The 21,886-nt window shown below is 48.9% G+C and overlaps 1 protein-coding gene across 1 annotated transcript in view; it reads left to right on the top strand.

The window, feature by feature from the left end:
• LOC144606289 (multidrug and toxin extrusion protein 1-like) overlaps positions 1–21,040 on the top strand; it is a 36,829-nt gene extending 15,789 nt beyond the window's left edge. Inside the window, exons 7-17 of the mRNA XM_078422237.1 lie at positions 514–611; positions 4,916–5,013; positions 5,803–5,916; positions 6,957–7,024; positions 9,417–9,525; positions 10,948–11,023; positions 11,447–11,516; positions 12,986–13,118; positions 14,554–14,648; positions 16,908–16,989; positions 20,754–21,040. Coding sequence (XP_078278363.1) covers positions 514–611; positions 4,916–5,013; positions 5,803–5,916; positions 6,957–7,024; positions 9,417–9,525; positions 10,948–11,023; positions 11,447–11,516; positions 12,986–13,118; positions 14,554–14,648; positions 16,908–16,989; positions 20,754–20,962 — 1,152 coding nt within the window. The 3' untranslated portion in view covers positions 20,963–21,040. The remainder of the gene's footprint in view (positions 1–513; positions 612–4,915; positions 5,014–5,802; positions 5,917–6,956; positions 7,025–9,416; positions 9,526–10,947; positions 11,024–11,446; positions 11,517–12,985; positions 13,119–14,553; positions 14,649–16,907; positions 16,990–20,753) is intronic.
• The last annotated feature ends 846 nt before the right edge of the window (positions 21,041–21,886 follow it).

Genomic DNA, 21,886 nt, shown 5'->3' on the forward strand with positions numbered 1-21,886 from the left:
GGCCAAAGGCTCCACTTCACCCACTTTCTCCCTTCGTTCTTCCTTCACACCCTCTATGGTTTTTTAGACTTTAGAGATACGGCGCTGAAACAGGCCCTTCGGCCCCTCCGGGTCCGCGCCGACCAGCGATCGCCACGTACGCCAGCACTATCCATCACACTAGGGACAATTTGGAAATGTTACCAAAGCCAATTAACCTACAAACCTGCACGTCTTTGGAGCGTGGGAGGAAACCGGAGCACCCGGAGGAAACCCACGCAGGTCACGGGGAGAATGTAGAAACTCCGTACCGACGGCACCCGTGGTCAGGATGGAACCCGGCTCTCTGGCGCGGTGAGGCAGCAACTCTACCGCTGCGCCACCGTGCGGCCCTTTGTGCGGTTGTTATTGTTCAGGCCAGCCATGTTGCAGTGATAGGGTGCCTTCCTCTCCCAATATGTTCACGGTGACGCAATGCTTCCCCTTTCACCAGTCATTCCGTGAAGGACTAACACTGTGCCTCTCTCACTCCAGGGCATAAACATGCCACAGGTCTTCATTGGTCTTGTGGTCAACATTTTCAACGCAGTATTTAATTATATCCTCCTCTACGTACTTCCTCTGGGCATTCAGTAAGTAATAACTCGCTTCAATTCTCTTTCAGCTGTAATATTACGTGTGTAAAAACCAGTGGAGACTTGGATTGGAGTGAGATTTCTAACCCGATCCGAAATGTCACCCATCCTTTTTCTCCAGAAATGCTGCCTGACCCGCTGTTACTCCAGCATTTGTGTCTATCGTCGGTATATACCAGCATCTGCAGTTCCTTGCTACACTTTAGCATTCTACCTTTCTGGTAGCTAAGTTTAGTTTAAGTTTAGTTTACAGTTTACAGTTTAGTTTATTGTCACATGTTCCAAGGTACAATGAACAGCCTTTGTTGCTTGCCATCCAGTCAGCAGACAGATAATCCATGATTAGCGGAAAGAATTTAGAGATACAGCGTGGAAACAGGCCCTTCTGCCCACTGAGTCCGTGTCGACCCCGATCACCAGCAAACTAGTTCTATCCTGCACACTAGAGACAATTTACAGAAGCCAATTAACCTACAAACCTTTCTGACCTTTTTGTCATGGGCCTCCTCCAGTGCCATAGTGAGGCCCACCAGAAATTGGAGGAACAGCACCTCATATTTCGCTTGGGCAGCTTGCAGCCCGGCGGTATGAACAATGACTTCTCCAACTTTAGATAGTTCCTCTGTCCCTCTCTTCCCCTCCCCCTTCCCAGTTCTCCCTCTATCTTCCTGTCTCCACCCATATCCTTCCTTTGTCCCGCCCCCCCTGACATCAGTCTGAAGAAGGGTCTCGACCCGAAACGTCACCCATTCCTTCTCTCCTGAGATAATAGACAATAGACAATAGACAATAGGTGCAGGAGTAGGCCATTCAGCCCTTCGAGCCAGCACCGCCATTCAATGCGATCATGGCTGATCACTCTCAATCAGTACCCCGTTCCTGCCTTCTCCCCATACCCCCTCACTCCGCTATCCTTAAGAGCTCTATCCAGCTCTCTCTTGAAAGCATCCAACGAACTGGCCTCCACTGCCTTCTGAGGCAGAGAGTTCCACACCTTCACCACTCTCTGACTGAAAAAGTTCTTCCTCATCTCCGTTCTAAATGGCCTACCCCTTATTCTTAAACTGTGGCCCCTTGTTCTGGACTCCCCCAACATTGGGAACATGTTTCCTGCCTCTAATGTGTCCAATCCCCTAATTATCTTATATGTTTCAATAAGATCCCCCCTCATCCTTCTAAATTCCAGATGCTGCCTGACCTGCTGAGTTACTCCAGCATTTTGTGAAATAAATACCTTCGATTTGTACCAGCATCGGCAGTTATTTTCATACACAACCTACAAACCTGCATGTCTTTGGAGTGTGGGAGGAAACCGGAGCACCCGGAGAAAACCCACGTGGTCACAGGGAGAAGGTGCAAACTCCATACAGACAGCACCTGGTGTCAGGATGGAAACCGGGTCTCTGGCGCTGTGAGACAGTAACTCTGCCATCGCGCCACCGTGCCACCCTGTTCTACTTGGAAAGAAACCCTTTACTTTTACCGGTTAGCCCACGGTAATTTAAAGTATCCATTTCCCTCAGGAATGTTTTTGCATCATCTCTCCAGGCAACGAGGAAAAGTGGGATCAGCAATGATTCACAAACTTGACGACTTCTTTATGGGCACATGTGGGAATAAGACATAAGGATATTTAGTTTAGAGATACAGCATGAAAACAGGCCCATCGGCCCACTGAGTCCGTGCCGACACTGGTCACCCATTCTGAAGAAGGGTCTCGACCCGAGACGTCACCTATTCATTTCCTCCAGAGATGCTGTCTGACCCTTTGAGTCATTACAGCCTTTTGAGTCTGTCTTCACACGAGTTCTACGCTATCCCACTTTCTCATCCACTCCCCACACACTGGGGGGCAATTTGCAGAGGGCCAATTACCCTACAACCCCGCAAGTCTTTGGGATGTGGGAGGAAACCGGAGCACTCAGGTGAAACCCACGCGGTCACTGGGAGAACGTGCAAACTCCACACAGAGGTCGACATCAAACCAAGTCTCTGGCGTGGTGAGGCAGCAGCTCTAGCAACTGTGTAGGAAGGAACTGCAGTTTTTAGATTTAGGAATCTAGGAAGGAGGCACGGTGGCGCAGCGGTAGAGTTGCTGCCTTACAGCGAATGCAGCGCCGGAGACTCAGGTTCGATCCTGACTACGGGCGCCGTCTGTACGGAGTTTGTACGTTCTCCCCGTGACCTGCGTGGGTTTTCTCCGAGATCTTCAGTTTCCTCCCACACTCCAAAGACGTACAGGTATATAGGTTAATTGACTGGATAAATGCAAAAATTGTTCCTAGTGTGTGTAAGATAGTGTTAATGTGCGAGGATCGCTGGGCAGCGCGGACTCGGTGGGCTGAAGGGCCTGTTTCTGCGCTGTATCTCTAAATCTAAATCTAAAAACTGCAGATGCACAGAAAATAGGTGCAGGAGGCGGCCATTCGGCCTTTTAAGCCAGCAACGCCATTCATTGTGATCATGGCTGATCATCCACAATCAGTAACCTGTGCCCAACTTCTCCCCATATCCCTTGATTCCACTAGCCCCCAGAGCTCTATCTAACTCTCTCTTAAATTCATCCAGTGATTTGGCCTCCACTGCCCTCTGTGGCAGAGAATCCCACAAATTCATAATTCTCTGGGTGAAAAAGTTCCTTCTCACCTCAGTTTTAAATGGCCTCCCCTTTATTCTTAGACTGTGGCCCCTGGTTCTGGACTCGCCCAACATTGGGAACATTTTTCCTGCATCTAGCTTGTCCAGTCCTTTTATAATTGTATATGTCTCTATAAGATCCCCACTCATCCTTCTATACTGAAGATAGTCACAAAATGCTGGAGTAACTGAATGGGTTGTGTCATTGTGCTACCTTAAATATTACCAGATCTGGGAGAGACTGGGTCTTATTTCCCTGCAGTGCAAGAGGTTGAAGGGTGACCTTGTAGCGGTTTACAAGATCATAAGGGGCAAAGAGAAGGCAAATAGCCACCTAGGATAGGGAAGTCAAATACGAGAGGACATAGGTTTAAGGAGATAGGGGAAAGATTTAGACGGGACGTCAGGGACAGATTTTTCACTCAGAGGGCGGTGGGTGTATGGAACGAGCTGCCAGAGGAGGTCGTTGAGGCAGGTACTATAACAACATTTAAAAGACACTTGGACAGGTAAATGGATAGGAAAGGTTTTGAGGGATATGGAGCAATTGCACGGCAAAGGGGACGAGCTTAGATGGGCACCTTGGTAGGCAAGGACGAGTTGGGCCGAACAAGCTGTTTCCATGCTGTGTGAAGCTATTACTCTCTGACGAGATTGGAAATAAGAACAAATAGTGAGCTGTTGGAGGATCACAGCGGGTCAGGCAGCATCTGTGGAGGGAAGTAGAGTCTATAGTCCAGATGCCAGGTCTGATATGTCGACAGTTCCTTTCCTTCCGCAGATGTGCGGACAATATTTCCGCTGGTGTAAAACCAGGGGTGACAGCCACAGAATAACAGGTCGGATATGCAGGGCAGAGATGGGGAGGTGTTTCTGTGAATGCGGTGAATCGTTGGCATTCTCACCTTCTAGCTATGCCCTCCCGTGATGGACATTGACATCCTTGGAAAAAGGTTCTGACTGTCTACCCTATCTATGCCCCTCATAATATTATATACGTATCTACACGGCACGGTGGCGCAGCGGTAGAGTTGCTGCCTTACAGCGAATGCAGCGCCGGAGACTCAGGTTCGATCCTGACTACGGGCGCTGTCTGTACGGAGTTTGTACGTTCTCCCCGTGACCTGCGTGTGTTTTCTCCGAGATCTTCGGTTTCCTCCCGCACTCCAAAGACGTACAGGTTTGTGGGTTAATTGGTTGGGCAAATGTAAAAATTGTCCCTAGTTGGTGTAGGATAGTGTTAATGTGCGGGGATTGCTGGGCGGCGCGGACCCGGTGGGCCGAAGGGCCTGTTTCTGCGCTGTATCTCTAAAAAAAAAAGAGGCGCAGCGGTAGAGTTGCTGCCTTACGGCCGCAACGACCCAGGTTCAATCCTGACTACGGGTGCTGTCTGTACGGGGTTTGTACGTTCTCCCCGTGGGTTTCCTCCGGGATCTCCGGTTTCCTCCCACACTCCAAAGACGTGCGGGTTTGCAGGTTATTTGGCTCGGTGTAATTGTAAACTGCCCCTCGTGTGCGTAGGACGGCGTTAGTGTGCGGGGAACGCTGGGCGGCGCGGACTTGTTGGGCTGAAGAGCCTGTTCCCCCGCTGTATCTCTGAACGAAACTAGAGTAAAGTAAAGTAAACGAAACATTGTCTAACGTGTGGACCTGGTGCGTTTCAGAGGATCGGCTGCTGCCAATGTTATCTCCCAGTACTGCCAACCCATCCTCCTGTTTCTCTACATCCGATGGAGGAAGCTGTACGTGGACACGTGGGCAGGTAAGGATTCCGCACTTGGTACAAAGGGGCATGTCATCGTCTCCACTTTCATCCATTGACTTCGTGCCGAACCCATTAACTCTGTGCTGTCCGCTGGGGCAGTTCCGCCTACTCCCATTCCTCTACTTACTTCCCACTGACCTATTTATTCACAAAATGCTGGAGTAACTCAGCAGGTCAGGCAGCATCTCAGGAGAGAAGGAATGGGTGACGTTTCGGGTCGAGACCCTTCAAAGGTCGAAACGTCACCCATTCCTTTTCTCCTGAGATGCTGCCTGACCTGCTGAGTTACTCCAGCAGTTTGTGAATAAATACCTTCGATTTGTACCAGCATCTGCAGTTATTTCCTTACACTTTTCTCCCACTCAAGTCAAGTCACGTTTATTTGTCACACACACATAAATGTGCAGTGTAATGAAAGATTACCCACAGTCCAACAACAAGAGCAATAAACCACTGACCTATTCTCTGCCTCATCGCCATAAACCGGTGCCGAAGGGCCGGGTCCACACAGACCATCGACCACCCGTTCACACTAGTTCCATGTTATCCCACTTTCTCATCCACTCCCTACACGCCAGGGGCAATTCTCAGAGGGCCGATTAACCGACAAACCCGCACGTCTTTGGGATGTGGGAGGAAACGTGCAAACTCCACGCAGACAGCTCCCGAGGTCAGGATTGAACCAGGGTTCTCTGGCGGCGTGAGGCAGCAGCTCTACCAGCTGCGCCACCGTGCTGCCTTTACCTACATTGAGTCGGGAACTTGAGCTGATGTTTTTAAATGTAGGGTGGTCCATCGAATGCCTGCAGGAGTGGGGACAATTTGTCGGGCTGGCCATCCCCAGCATGCTGATGATATGCTTTGAATGGTGGAGTTACGAGATCGGAATTTTCCTAGCAGGTATTTAAGTTAACAACTTAAGTTAAGTTAACAACTTGAGAGTGATCAGCCATGATCACATTGAATGGCGGTGCTGGCTCGAAGGGCCGAATGGCCTCCACCTGCACCTATTGTCTATTGTCTATTGTAACTCTTTGTCAAACACTCGACTTGGTCAGGAATTAACAATAGACTTAAGTTTAATTTAGAGATACAGCGTGGAAATATTCCTTTCGGCCCACCTAGCCCGTGCCCATCAGCACTATCCTGCACGCGAGAAGGCAATTTACAATTTACAATTTCAATCAAAGCACATTGTAGTAGGCGGGCAGGGGGAGAAAGCTGGAAAACCGAAGCTGGACAATACCTGGCAAGTGATAGGTGGACACAAGGGGCTGGAGTAACTGAGCGGGTCAGGCAGCATCTCTGGGTGACGTTTCGGGTCGGGACCCTTCCTCAGACTGAAAGTAGAGGTGCGGGCGGGGCAGTTCCTACCTACACAAGTGATAGGTGGAAACAGGTAAGAAGGGTTTTTGAGTAGCATGTGCTCAAGATGAAAGGGAGACGATGGGGGATTAAAGGAGACAAAAAGACAAAGATGTGTCAGATGAGGAGAGGAGTGAAACAGCAGTTAAATGCAAAGCCAGGTGGAGGGATGGGGGGGGGGGTAGGAAGTGAGATAGTTGGAGAAATGGGTGTGATGGGGGTGAGGGGGAAATGGCTACAGGAAAAGGTGGGGTGGGGTGGGGGAGGGGGCGAGGGAGAAATTAGAAAGAAATGAGGAGGTGTGTTCCTTAAAATTGGAGTGTAGGAAGGAACTGCAGGTGCTGGTTTAAACCGAAGATAGACACAAAATGCCGGAGTAACTCAGCGGGACAGGCAGCATCTCTGGAGAGAAGGAATGGGTGACGGTTCTGGTCGAGACCCAAATTGGAGCATTGGAGAATGGGGCTTGTTACTGTCTGTGTGACTCTGAGACTTAGACTGACCTGGACACAAAAGGCTCATCTTTTGGCTGCACCTTTCCATTATTCACTCCCTGAATTGTTTCTCATTGATAGGATTAATTGATGAAGTTGAACTTGGAGCCCAGTGTGTCGTTTATCAGATTTTAACAGCAGGATACATGGTAAGGCTGGAGCAACCGCAGAATGTCAGCATCTGATAAAAAATATTTGAAGGTTTTCACAGAGAAAAAAAATCTGTGCCTCTTTAGAACACAGACCTTGACAAGACTGGAATCATTAATTTCCCACCGATGTTCCAATATGTTGGTATTGGTATTGATTTATTATTGTCACGTGTACCGAGATACAAACTTTGGCAAACTTTGTTTTGTGTGCTATGCAAGCAAATCATACCACACACGAGTCCTTCAGATAGAGCAAATGGATAAAGAGACAGAATGTGGAATATAGTGTTACAGCTGCAGAGAAAGTGCAGATAAAGAAAAGTGCAAGAGGCACCACAAGGTAGATTGGAAGATCGGGAATTCATCCTTAGCATAAACGAGGTCCGTTCAAGAGTCTAATAGACGGTGGGAAGGAAGTTGTTCTTAAACCCAGTATTTCATGCTTTCAAGCTTCTTCATAGGTTTATAAGTGATAGGAGCAGAATTAAACCATTCGGCCCATCAAGTCTACTCTGCCATTCAATCATGGCTGATCTATCTTTCCTTCTTAACCCCATTCTCTTGCCTTCTCCCCATAACCCCTGACACCTGTACTGATCAAGAATCTATCTATCTCTGCCTTAACAATATCCAATGACTTGGCCTCCACATCCTTCTGTGGCACTGAATTCCACAGATTCACCACCCTCTGACTAAAGACCTAAAGTACCCCGTTCCTGCCTTCTCCCCATACCCCCTGACTCCGCTATCCTTAAGACCTCTATCTAACTCTCTCTTGAAAGCATCCAGAGAATTGGCCTCCACTGCCTTCTGAGGCAGAGAATTCTACAGATTTACAATTCTCTGAGTGAAAAAGTTTTTCCTCATCTCCGTTCTAAATGGCCTACCCCTTATTCTTAAACTGTGGCCCCTGGTTCTCGTCTCCCCCAACATTGGGAACATGTTTCCTGCCTCTAACGTGTCCAATCCCTTAATAATCTTATATGTTTCGATAAGATCCCCTCTCATCCTTCTAAATTCCAGTGTGTTCAAGCCCAGTCCTTCCTAAAGGAACATCCTTTAATTCTGAGGCTTTGGCCTCTGGTCCTACACTTTCTTACTAGTAGAAACATCCTCTCCTCATCTACTCTATCCAAGCCTTTCACTATTTGGTACGTTTCAATGAGGTCCCCCCTCATCCTTCTAAACTCCAGCGAGTACAGGCCCAGTGCCATCAAATGCTCATCATATGTTAACCCACTCATTCCTGGGATCATGCTTGTAAGCCTCCTCTGGACCCTCACCAGAGCCAGCACATCCTTCCTCAGATGGTGTGACAGGAAGCATTGTAGACGGAATGGAACAAAGTTAAGGGATGTTGTTAAAGAAATCTGTGCCTGGTGTCCAGTACTGGGCACTGGGCTTTGGGATGGAGTGAAAGCCTTTGGAGAGGTTGGAGAGCAGATTCACTGGAATGGTCCCAGTGTGGAGAGACTCCAGTTGTAGTGTAGTTTAGAGATACAGTGCGGAAACAGGCCCTTCGACCCAACGACCAGCGATCACCCCGCACACGCGCGCTATTCTACAAACCAGGGACAATTTTATCATTTTTACCAAAGCCAAATTAACCTACGAACCTGCACGTCTTTGGAGTGTGGGAGGAAACCAGAGCACCCGGAGGAAAACCCACGCGGTCACAGGGAGAACGTACAAACTCCGTACAGACAGCACCCGCAGTCAGGATCAAACCTGGGTCTCGGGCGCTGTGAGGCAGCAACTCCGGTTTCCTCCCACATTCCAAAGACGTACGGTTTTGTAGGTTAATTGGCTTTGATTTTTAAAAATTGTAAATTGACCCTAGTGTGCAGGATAGCGCTAGTATACGGGGTGATTGCTGCTCTGTGCGGACTCGGTGGGCCGAACGGCCTGTTTGCACGCTGCATCTTTCAATGAATGAATCAATCAAAGACTCTTGGAGACACAAGGAACTGCAGATGCAGGTTTACAAAAAAAAAGACACAAAGTGCTGAAGTTACTCAGCAGGTCGGGGGGCGTGAACTTGTTGGTCTGTAAAGTGTAAAAAGAAAGGACCAGAAGGTTTGGGAGTTGAGATAACGATGATGTAGGAGGATTCTGTGGTGCATTAAAGCCACTTGATTCTTGATTGGTACGGGTGTCAGGGGTCACGGGGAGAAGGCAGGAGAATGCGGTTGAGAGTGGAAGATAGATCAGCCGTGATTGAATGGTGGGGTAGACTCGTTGGGCCGAATGGCTTACTTCTGCTCCGAGAACATCTGAACGTGAGCCACGGATGAGGTGGGGATGAAGGGCCTGTTTGTGTGCTGCATGTTCAATGTAGTTCTGGGCAATGTTGCCCCATTTCAGGTGCTGTGTATTCTTTATCCATCAGCTCCCCCTGGGATACAGTGTGGCCGCTAGCGTGCATGTGGGCAACGCACTGGGGGCCAGGCACCCAGAGAAGGCTAAAAACTCCGCCAGCGTTGCTCTATGCTGCATTGGTAAGTCATGCGCTCATGGAATCATAGAGTCACACAGCACGGGAAAGGCTCTTCGGCCCACATCGTCCCTGCCGGCCGAGGTACCTCCACAAGCTTGTCACAGTCGCCCGCATTTGGCCCACATCCCTCTAAATCGTCCCAATACACCGGCACCTCTTTGGGATGTGGGAGGAAACCGCAGCTCCTGGAGGAAACCCCCCTGGTCAGAGGGAGAACACGCAAACTCCACGTAGACAGTGGCGGAGGTCAGGGTCGAACCCGGGCCGGCTGGAGCTGTGAGGCAGCGGCTCTACCCGCTGCACCACTGCGTGGCTTTCACTGCGGTCAGCTGTGCCACCGATATCGACCTGAGTGCTGGTGTGGGATAATTCTGAACAGGCTTCGGAGGCACCGGTTTAATGTCTATTGCAAAGAAGGCACGTCAGTCTGAGCACTGCAATCAAACAGGTGGCAAGGATGCTGGGAGCAGCAAAGAGTGGCAACTTATATTATATTTTAAGACCAGATTGCCCGGAGCTATTGATGGCTAGGACACAGAGTGCTGGAGTAACTCAGCAGGTCAGGCAGCATCTCTGGAGAACATGGATCGGCGACGTTTCCGGGCGGGACCCCTCTTCGGACCCTTCGATCTACACCAACCGCCAACCGCCCATTTGCACTAACCCTAATATATTGACACAAGGGACTGCAGATGCTGGGTTTTTGAAAAACAATTAGAAACATAGAAACATAGAAAATAGGTGCAGGAGTAGGCCATTCGGCCCTTCGAGCCTGCACCGCCATTCAATATGATCATGGCTGATCATCCAACTCAGTATCCCGTACCTGCCTTCTCTCCATACCCCCTGATCACTTTAGCCACAAGGGCCACATCTAACTCCCCCTTAAATATAGCCAATGAACTGGCCTCAACTACCTTCTGTGGCAGAGAATTCCACAGATTCACCACTCTCTGTGTGAAAAAAAACGTTCTCATCTCGGTCCTAAAAGACTTCCCCCTTATCCTTAAACTGTGACCCCTTGTTCTGGACTTCCCCAACATCGGGAACAATTAAAGTGCTGGAGTAGCTCAGCGTGTCGGGCAGCATCTCTGGAGAACATGGAGAGGGGACTTTAGGTCCGGACCGGAAGCATCACCTTTCCATGATCTCCAGAGATGCTGCCTGACCCGCTGAGTTACCCCAGCACTTTGTGTTCTTATTTTGTAAACCAGCATCGGCAGTTTTCCGTTTCTACTCTTGGTGACTACTTGGCCGGAAGGGTCTCGACCAGAGAAGGTCACCCATTCCTTTTCTCCAGAGGTGCTGCCTGACCCGCTGAGTACTCGAGAATGTTCTGTCCATCTTCGGTGTAAGCCAGCCTCTGCAGTTCCTTCCCACACATTATTTCTTCACCAATCTTTTTTTGCTTACCATTGAACAGGATTCTGTGCATCTCTGACCTGTGCGACCCTGGGGGCTATCGGCTCCAGGCTAGGCCACATCTTCACCACCGACAAGTTAGTTTAAAAAAAAATCATTCTTCAAACTTCAAACATCGCAACTCCTAGAGCTAGCCAAATGACTTTACGGTCATTTAGACTAGAGAGACACAGCGCGGAAACAGACCCTTCTGCCCGCTGAGTCCGTGCCGACCAGCGATCGATCGCCCCGTACACTAGCACTACCCTACGCACAATTTACAATGTTGTGCCGCAGCCAATTAACCTACAAACCTGCTCGTCTTTGGAGTGTGGGAGGAGACCGGAGCACCCGGAGAAAACCCATGCGGTCACAGGGAGAACGTACAAACTCACCGCAGGCAGCGCCCGTAACCAGGATGGAACCGCGGTCTCTGGCGCCGTAAGGCAGCCACTCTACCGCTGCGCCACCGTGCCGCCCCGATTATGTCCGGGTTCCTTTAACACTTCTTCCCTTTGCAGGGAGATTATTTCCCTGGTTGCCGTGGTGCTGCCTTTGGTTATCGGCCACCATTTCTTGGACGCCATGGTGGTGAGTTTTTCTGCAAGATCCGTTGGAATTTCTTTGCAAGCTGTACATAGATCGTGGGACCGTAGAACAGCGCAGAACAGCGCAGGGACAGACCCTTACGCCCACAATGTCCACACCAAACATGACGACTAATTCCCTGTGCATGATGAAGAACAATGGGGACCTGGCGTGGCAGGTCCTGCGTGAGGGACAGTGGGAGAACAAAGGGGGGACCTGGTGTTGGGGGGATAGGGGTGCACGCTAGTTCTAGAATCCTCGGCCCAGGGGAAAACCCTGTGTCTGTTTGTTTGTTTGTTTGTTTGTTCCGGTTAAGGCAGCCAGCCAACAGTCGCATGTCTTTTTCTTGTTTTTCCAATTTTAATTTAATTTTAATTTCAAGTGTTCATGCACCTTGTTGTGTGTTATGAGTGTTGGCAGACCAATTTCCCTCCGCGGTTGAATGAAGTCCTGTCGTATTGAATCGTATCGTACCGTATGATGCACCCACCCCCGCATATCCCAGCCAAGCGTGATGCCCGGATAAACTGATCCGTCTGCTTGAATAGACCTTTGAAGGACCGATAATTCATGGAACATAGCACAGTACTGCGCAGGAACAGGCCCTATGGCCCACCACAATCTCTCCTTACCAGCTTTCTCCCCCAAACAAAGTTAATGAGTCAAAGGGTCGAAACGAAACGGTATGGAAACAGACCATTCGGCCCACTGGGTAGGTGCAGGCTCGTTTACACTAATCCTAAACGAATCCCCTCATTCCTATCAACCCCCCATCCTACCACTCTCCTACATACACTGGGCAATTCATAGCTACCAATTAATTTGCCAACAAACATGTCGGAGGAAGCCGGAGCACCTGGAGGAATCCCTCACGGTTTGGTTTATTGTCACGTGCGCTGAGCTACAGTGAAAAGCTCTCGTTGCAGAGCTAACCAGTCGGCGGAAAGACTATACACGATTACAATCGAGCCGTCCACAGTGTGCGGTTACACGATAAAGGGAATGACCTTTGGTGCAAGATAAGGTCCGAGTAAAGATCGCCCGAGGGTCTTCAACGAGGTAGATGGCAGATCAGGACCACTCTCTCGTTAGTGACAGGATGGTCACAGCGAGAACGTGCAAACTCCACGCAGATAGCACTCGAGGTCAGGATTGGGACTCCGGGATTGAACAGTGGGGACTATGGACCTGGAGACGAGTCCCCAAGTAGACAGTGAGAAATAAATCTGCAAGTTCTTTTTAAGTAAAAGGTGCCATGGCTAATCGAGCAGCAGCAGCAGCAGCAGCAGGATTAGCCATGGCACCTCTACTTAAAAAGACCTTGCAGATTTATTTCTCACTGCCTATGTGGGGACTTGTCTCCAGGTCAATAGTCCCCACTGTCTGTGCCGGTGAGGCTGGGGAACCATTGTGCTCCCAGCCCTGGATGATGAGCAAGTCACAGGATGGTGCTTTCTCTGCCTGTTCCGCAGTGTGTGAGTGGGGGCGTGCTGAGAGGAGCAGGAAAGCAAAAGCTGGGAGCCCTCGTCAACCTGGTGGGATTTTACCTGATCGCGTTTCCTGTTGGAATCTCTCTGATGTTTGCCGGAAAATTCGGGATCTTCGGTAGGAATTACACCGGGTCCCGACCTGAATCCTTCAGCCCATCAACCCCTCCCCATCTGGTGCCACCTGTTACTTTCCATCCGCTGTCCGACAACTCCCCCCAACCCCCCTCCCCACACTCCATTCCGACAACCTTTCCTAATTGCCTCCCAGCTCTCGACCCGAAACATCCACGCACGTTTTACCTCCGCAGATGCTGCCTGACCCGCTGAGTTCTTCCAGTGTTCTTTGCTTTCGTTTTGTTCCTGACTCCTGAATCTGCAGTCCATTTTGCCTTCAAAGTTGTTTGCGTGCCTGATTGCTCGGAACCAAAGAAACGAAGGACTCAGGACAGTGCAGCACAGGAACAGGCCCTTCGGCCCACAACGTCGGTGCTGACCATGATGCCAAGATAAACCAATCTCCTCTGCCTGCACGTGATCCATCCCCCCCACCATTCACTGCATATCCGCGTGCCTACCTAAAAGCCTCTTACACGCCACTATCGTAACTGCCTCCACCACCACCACTCCAGGCCGCACGTTCCAGGCCCCCCCCCCCCCCCAAAACCTGCCCCTCTCATCCCTCCACTAATCTTTGCCCCTCTCATCTTGAAGCTCCGTTGTCTGGTCTGAGACATTTCTTCCCCCACTGGACTTGCCGTTGAGGAATACAGAAGGCGGAAATGTTGGAATACATTTTTGGGGGAAATGTTTTGGATGGGGGAATCATAGAAACATAGAAACATAGAAACATAGAAACATAGAAAATAGGTGCAGGAGTAGGCCATTCGGCCCTTCGAGCCTGCACCGCCATTCAATATGATCATGGTCGATCATCCAGCTCAGTATCCCGTACCTGCCTTCTCTCCATACCCCCTGATCCCTTTAGCCACAAGGGCCACATCTAACTCCCTCTTAAATATAGCCAATGAACTGTCCTCAACTGCCTTCTGTGGCAGAGAATTCCACAGACTCACCACTCTCTGTGTGAAGAAATGTTTTCTCATCTCGGTCCTAAAAGACATCCCCCTTATCCTTAAGCTGTGACCCCTGGTTCTGGACTTCCCCAACATCGGGAACAATCTTCCCGCATCTAGCCTTTCCAACCCCTTAAGAATTTTATATGTTTCTATAAGATCCCCCCTCAGTCTTCTAAATTCCAGCGAGTACAAGCCTAGTCTATCCAGTCTTTCTTCATATGAAAGTCCCGCCATCCCAGGGATCAATCTGGTGAACCTTCTCTGTACTCCCTCTAAGGCAAGAACGTCTTTCCTCAGATTAGGAGACCAAAACTGCACACAATACTCCAGGTGTGGTCTCACCAATGCCCTGTACAACTGCAGTAGAACCTCCCTGCTCCTAAACTCAAATCCTCTTGCTATGAATGCCAACATACCATATCATTTGATGTCATTGCCTGTGTATTGCCACCAATCTTGTTGCTTATCTTGCAGGCTATTGGATAGGAATGATCTGTTGTGTTGCCATACAATGCGCTATCTTTCTGTTGGTGATAAGCAGAATAAAGTGGAAGGAGGCATCCGACCAGGTATGAAAGGAGGTTGGGCCATGGCCAAATACACCCAGTTCTTCCCCACACGACGCCTGACTCCCACTCAGAGAGGTATCTGGCTCCCATCCCTCCATCAATGTTCAGGGTTTCGGTTTATTATTGTCACGTGTACCGAGGTACAGTGTAAAGCTTTGTTTTGCATGCTGTACAATCACATCAGATAACATTGTACATAAATACAATAGAGTCACACTCATGTACAGTAGGTAGAGCAAAGGGGAAGATACAGAGTGCAGGATATAGTGCTCAGCTTTGTAGCGCATCAGTTTAGAGCTTAGAATTTAGAGTTACAGCGTGGAAACAGGCCCTTCGGACGACTCTGTAGGAAAAAAAACTGCAAATGCTAGTTAAAATCAAAGGAAGACACAAAATGCTGGAGTAACTCAGCGGGTCAGGCAGCATCTCGGGAGAGAAGGAATGGGTGGCGTTTCGGGTCAAGACCCTTCTTCCGACTGAAGCAGGGTCTTGACCCGAAACGTCACCCATTCCTTCTCTCCCGAGATGCTGCCTGACTCTTCGGCCCACTGAGTCTGCACCGACCAGCGATCCCCGCACATTAACACTATCCTACGAACACACCAGGGGCAATTTACAATGATACCAAGCTAATTGACCTACAAACCTGTACGTCTTGGGAGTGTGGGAGGAAACCGAAGATCTCGGAGAAAACCCACGGGGTCAAGGGGGAGAACGTACAAACTCCGTACAGACAGCACCTGTAGTCGGGATCGAACCCGGGTCTCTGGCGCTGTGAGGCAGCAATTCTACCGCAGCGCCACTGTTTCGCCCTCTGTTCCATAGACAAAGACCAATGGCCACAATCGGGTGGAGGTGAAGCTGACAGTACCCTAGCTGCTGGATGGACCACTCAAAAACCTAACAACAGAGGGGAAGAAGAGGTTCCCAAGTCCCCTTTTCACCTCTAAATTTTGTCTTTCACTCTACTCATCTGCCCGTCAACCCCCCCCCACCGTCACCTGTATCCACCCATCACTCGGCAGACTTTGTCCCGCACCCACCTCCCTTTACCAACCTTCCCTTCCCTAAGACAATGTCTGAAGAAGGGTCCTGACCCAAAAATAAATCTGTCCACTCCCTCCACAGAGGTTGCCTGACCCGCTGAGATCCTCCAGCACTTTGTGTTTTGAATACTGTACATCTTTGACTGCCCTGCCTTGCAATGCACATTCAGACCTAAGAGATATTCCATCAAGGTAAACTAAACCCCTCCCCACCCCCCCACTCCCTCCCGCTCTGCCCAGCACACACACATAGAGCGACTCAGAACACAACAGGGGCAAGTAGACCTGTGTGACCAGGTTTTTGATCGCACAGAGAGTGTTCAGTTTAGTTTATTGTCGTGTGTACCGAGGTACAGTGATAAATCTGCGTAGGAAGGAACTGCAGATGCTGGTTTAAACCAAAGATAGACACAAAATGCTGGAGTAACTTGGAGGGACAGGCAGCATCTCTGGAGAGAAGGAACGGGGTGACATTTCGGGTCGAGACCCTTCTTCAGACTCTTCAGTGACAAGCTTTTGTTGCATGCTAGCCAGTCAGCAGAAAGACAGTACACGGTTACAATCGAGCCATCCACAGTGTACAGAGACATGATGAGGGATGATACGTGACAGATAGAAACATAGAAACATAGAAAATAGGTGCAGGAGTAGGCCATTCGGCCCTTCGAGCCTGCACCGCCATTCAATATGATCATGGCTGATCATCCAGCTCAGTAACCTGTACCTGCCTTCTCTCCATACCCCCTGATCCCTTTAGCCACAAGGGCCACATCTAACTCCCTCTTAAATATAGCCAATGAACTGGCCTCAACTACCTTCTGTGGCAGAGAATTCCACAGACTCACCACTCTCTGTGTGAAGAAATGTTTTCTCATCTCGGTCCTAAAAGTCTTCCCCCTTATCCTTAAGCTGTGACCCCTGGTTCTGGACTTCCCCAACATCGGGAACAATCTTCCCGCATCTAGCCTGTCCAACCCCTTAAGAATTTTGTAAGTTTCAATAAGATCCTCCCTCAGTCTTCTAAATTCCAGCGAGTATAAGCCTAGTCTGTCCAGTCTTTCTTCATATGAAAGTCCTGCCATCCCAGGGATCAATCTGGTGAACCTTCTCTGTACTCCCTCTAAGGCTAGAATGTCTTTCCTCAGATTAGGGGCTAGAATGTCTTTCCTCAGATGTTCCCTCTAATGGAATTGTCTGTGTGTCTTGTTCAAAGGCGCTGGTTAACGCGGGCATGAAGAAAGATGTGGACTCCTCTCACGGAGCTGAGACTGGCTCAGCTCAGCACACCTCCACAGGTGAGAAGCTTATGCCAACTTTTAATCATCTTCATTAAAAAAATAAGGAAATTTTTTGTAATATCTTCTCTCATGGCATGTGGACGGTAATTAGTTTAGGATTGTCAACCGGCCCTTTAGGTGGATAATCTCCAATATTTAAAGCAATCCCCAGTATTTAAAGGGGGTTACTTAATATTTAAATATTTATTTTAGATTTTATATTTAATTATATATTTAAATATTTAGCTAACCCATAGAGAATCAGTGGCGCGGCGGTAGAGTTGCTACCTCACTGCGCCAGAGCCACAGGTTCGATTCTGGCTACGGGCGCTGTCTGTACGAAGTTTGTACGTTCTCCCCGTAACCGCGTGGGTTTTCTCCGGGTGCTCCGGTTTCCTCCCACACTCCAAAGACGTACAGCTTCGTGGGTTATTTGGCTTTGGTAAAAATTGTAAATTGCCCCTAGTGGGCTAGTCGGCACGGACTCGATGGGCCGAAGGTCCTGTTTCCGCGCTGTGTCTCCAAACTAAACTTAAGGACACAAAGTGCTGGTGTAACTCAGCGGGTCGGGCAGCATCTCTGGGGAACATGGATCAATAATAGACAATAGGTGCAGGAGGAGGCCATTCGGCCCTTCGAGCCAGCACCGCCATTCAATGTGATCATGGATGATCATTCTCAATCAGTACCCCGTTCCTGCCTTCTCCCCATACCCCCTGACTCCGCTATCCTTAAGAGCTCTATCCAGCTCTCTCTTGAGAGAGATAATGTTTAATGGGTCGGGACTGAAGAAGGGTCCAGACCCAAAACATCCTCTTCCCACTTCCTCCAGAGATGCTGCCTGACCCACTGAGTATGATGTTGTAGGGATCACTGAGACATGGCTACAAGAGGACCAGGGCTTGGAACTGAATATTCAGGGGTACACAACGTATAGAAAAGACAGACAGGTGGGCAGAGGGGGTGGGGTTGCTCTGATGGTAAGGAATGATATTCATTCCCTTGCAAGGGGTGACATAGAATCAGGAGATGTTGAATCAGTATGGATAGAAATGAGGAATTGTAAGGGTAAAAAGACCCTAATGGGAGTTATCTATAGGCCCCCAAACAGTAGCCTCGACATAGGGTGCAAGTTGAATCAGGAGATAAAATTGGCGTGTCAAAAATGTAATGCTACGGTGGTTATGGGAGATTTCAACATGCAGGTAGACTGGGAAAATCAGGTTGGAAATGGACCCCAGGAAAGAGAGTTTGTAGAGTGCCTTCGAGATGGATTCTTAGAACAGCTTGTACTGGAGCCTACCAAGGAGAAGGCAATTCTGGATTTAGTGTTGTGTAATGATCCTGATCTGATAAGGGGACTAGAGGTAAAAGAGCCATTAGGAGGCAGTGATCACAACATGATAAGTTTTACTCTGCAAATGGAAAGGCAGAAGGGAAAATCGGAAGTGTCGGTATTACAGTATAGCAAAGGGGATTACAGAGGCATGAGGCAGGAGCTGGCCAAAATTGACTGGAAGGAGGCCCTAGCAGGGAAGACGGTAGAACAGCAATGGCAGGTATTCCTGGGAATAATGCAGAGGTTGCAGGATCAATTTATTCCAAAGAGGTGGAAAGACTCTAAGGGGAGTAAGAGACACCTGTGGCTGACGAGGGAAGTCAGGGACAGCATAAAAATTAAGGAGAGGAAGTATAACATAGCAAAGAAGAGTGGGAAGACAGAGGATTGGGACTCTTTTAAAGAGCAACAAAAGTTAACTAAAAAGGCAATACGGGGAGAAAAGATGAGGTACGAGGGTAAACTAGCCAATAATATAAAGGAGGATAGCAAAAGTTTTTTTAGGTACGTGAAGAGGAAAAAAATAGTCAAAGCAAATGTGGGTCCCTTGAAGACAGAAGCAGGGGAATTTATTATGGGGAACAAAGAAATGGCAGACGAGTTAAACCGTTACTTTGGATCTGTCTTCACTGAGGAAGATACACACAATCTCCCAAATGTTCTAGGGGCCGGAGAACCTAGGGTGATGGAGGAACTGAAGGAAATCCACATTAGGCAGGAAATGGTTTTGGGTAGACTGATGGGACTGAAGGCTGATAAATCCCCAGGGCCTGATGGTCTGCATCCCAGAGTACTTAAGGAGGTGGCTCTAGAAATAGTGGAAGCATTGGAGATCAATTTTCAATGTTCTATAGATTCAGGATCAGTTCCTGTGGATTGGAGGATAGCAAATGTTATCCCACTTTTTAAGAAAGGAGGGAGAGAGAAAACGGGTAATTATAGACCAGTTAGTCTGACATCAGTGGTGGGGAAGATGCTGGAGTCAATTATAAAAGACGAAATTGCTGAGCATTTGGATAGCAGTAACGGGATCATTCCGAGTCAGCATGGATTTACGAAGGGGAAATCATGCTTGACAAATCTACTGGAATTTTTTGAGGATGTAACTAGGAAAATTGACAAGGGAGAGTCAGTGGATGTGGTGTACCTCGACTTTCAGAAAGCCTTCGACAAGGTCCCACATAGGAGATTAGTGGGCAAAATTAGGGCACATGGTATTGGGGGTAGGGTACTGACATGGATAGAAAATTGGTTGACAGACAGAAAGCAAAGAGTGGGGATAAATGGGTCCCTTTCGGAATGGCAGGCAGTGACCAGTGGGGTACCGCAAGGTTCGGTGCTGGGACCCCAGCTATTTACGATATACATTAATGACTTAGACGAAGGGATTAAAAGTACCATTAGCAAATTTGCAGATGATACTAAGTTGGGGGGTAGTGTGAATTGTGAGGAAGATGCAATAAGGCTGCAGGGTGACTTGGACAGGTTGTGTGAGTGGGCGGATACATGGCAGATGCAGTTTAATGTAGATAAGTGTGAGGTTATTCACTTTGGAAGTAAGAATAGAAAGGCAGATTATTATCTGAATGGTGTCAAGTTAGGAGGAGGGGGAGTTCAACGAGATCTGGGTGTCCTAGTGCATCAGTCAATGAAAGGAAGCATGCAGGTACAGCAGGCAGTGAAGAAAGCCAATGGAATGTTGGCCTTCGTAACAAGAGGAGTTGAGTATAGGAGCAAAGAGGTCCTTCTACAGTTGTACCGGGCCCTGGTGAGACCACACCTGGAGTACTGTGTGCAGTTTTGGTCTCCAAATTTGAGGAAGGATATTCTTGCTATGGAGGGCCTGCAGCGTAGGTTCACTAGGTTAATTCCCGGAATGGCGGGACTGTCGTATGTTGAAAGGCTGGAGCGATTGGGCTTGTATACACTGGAATTTAGAAGGATGAGGGGGGATCTTATTGAAACATATAAGATAATTAGGGGATTGGACACATTAGAGGCAGATAACATGTTCCCAATGTTGGGGGAGTCCAGAACAAGGGGCCACAGTTTAAGGATAAGGGGTAGGCCATTTAGAACGGAGATGAGGAAGAACTTTTTCAGTCAGAGGGTGGTGAAGGTGTGGAATTCTCTGCCTCAGAAGGCAGTGGAGGCCAGTTCGTTGGATGCTTTCAAGAGAGAGCTGGATAGAGCTCTTAAGGATAGCGGAGTGAGGGGGTATGGGGAGAAGGCAGGAACGGGGTACTGATTGAGAGTGATCAGCCATGATCGCATTGAATGGCGGTGCTGGCTCGAAGGGCTGAATGGCCTACTCCTGCACCTATTGTCTATTGTCTATTGTCTATTGTCTATTGAGTTACTCCAGCACTTTGTGTCTATCTTCGGTAGAGACCAGCATCATGTTGATGATATTATAATATTTCACTGTTGCTTTGCTTCACAGGAGTGTGCCCAGGAAACATTGCGGTCATTGAGATTGGGCGTGCGGAGAGTGCAGTGGAACAAGAGCGAGAGGAAACCTCCCGCCCCAAACCGAGGTCAGGCGCGGTTCCGCAAACGTTAACGGTGAAGCAGCTAATAGTCCGTCGCGGACTTGCCTTCCTCTCGGGACCACTGATACTGGCCATTGGACTGCTGCTGCAGATGGTGTAAACCCTAGCGGAGCAGAGCAGAGCAGAGGTGGGATGCTGGTACCCTGAGACAGCACGAGGAACCACAACGGAAGGCTTCACCCGACCCAACGATGATGATGCGCACAGAGTACGGACGCTGCTGCAGACAACCTGGGAGATTCCCACCTTCTCCAACTCCACCAGCAATGCCCAGTTGATGAACTGTTCTGTTCCTAGTTGGACACGACAGCAAGGAGGAAGTCAATTCTACTTACGCTTAGACACAAGGTTCTGGAGTAACTCGGCGGGTCAGGCAGCATCTCCGGAGAAAAAGGATGGGTGACGTTGTGGGTCGGGACTCAAAGCGCCACCTATCCTTTATTGCCAGAGGTGCTGCCTGACCCGCTGAGTTACTCCAGCATTTTGTGTCTATCTTTGGTACAAACCAGCATCTGCAATTCCTTCCCTACCATTACTTTAGTTTAGTTTGTTTATTATTGTCACGTGTTAAGAGCTATAGTAAAAAAAAAATTGTTTGCCTGCTGTCCAGTGAAAGAAAATACTATACATGATTACAATCAAGCTGTCCACAGTGCACAGATAAAGAATAAAGGGTACAGCATTTATTGCAAGGTAAAGTCCGATAAGCTCCAATTAAAGACACTTCAAAGGTCTCCGATGAGGTGGATGGGAGGTCAGGACCACATTTAGATTTTAGATTTAGAGATACAGCGCGGAAACAGGCCCTTCGGCCCACCGAGCCCGTGCCGCCCAGCGATTCACGCACATTAACACTATCCTACACACCCTAGGGACAATTTTTACATTTACCCAGCCAATTAACCTACATACCTGTACGTCTTTGGAGTGTGGGAGGAAACCGAAGATCTCGGAGAAAACGCACGCAGGTCACGGGGAGAACGTACAAACTCCGTACAGACGGCGCCCGTAGCCGGGATCGAAC

Source organism: Rhinoraja longicauda, chromosome 26 (assembly GCF_053455715.1).
Source record: "Rhinoraja longicauda isolate Sanriku21f chromosome 26, sRhiLon1.1, whole genome shotgun sequence".
NCBI lineage: Eukaryota > Metazoa > Chordata > Chondrichthyes > Rajiformes > Arhynchobatidae > Rhinoraja > Rhinoraja longicauda.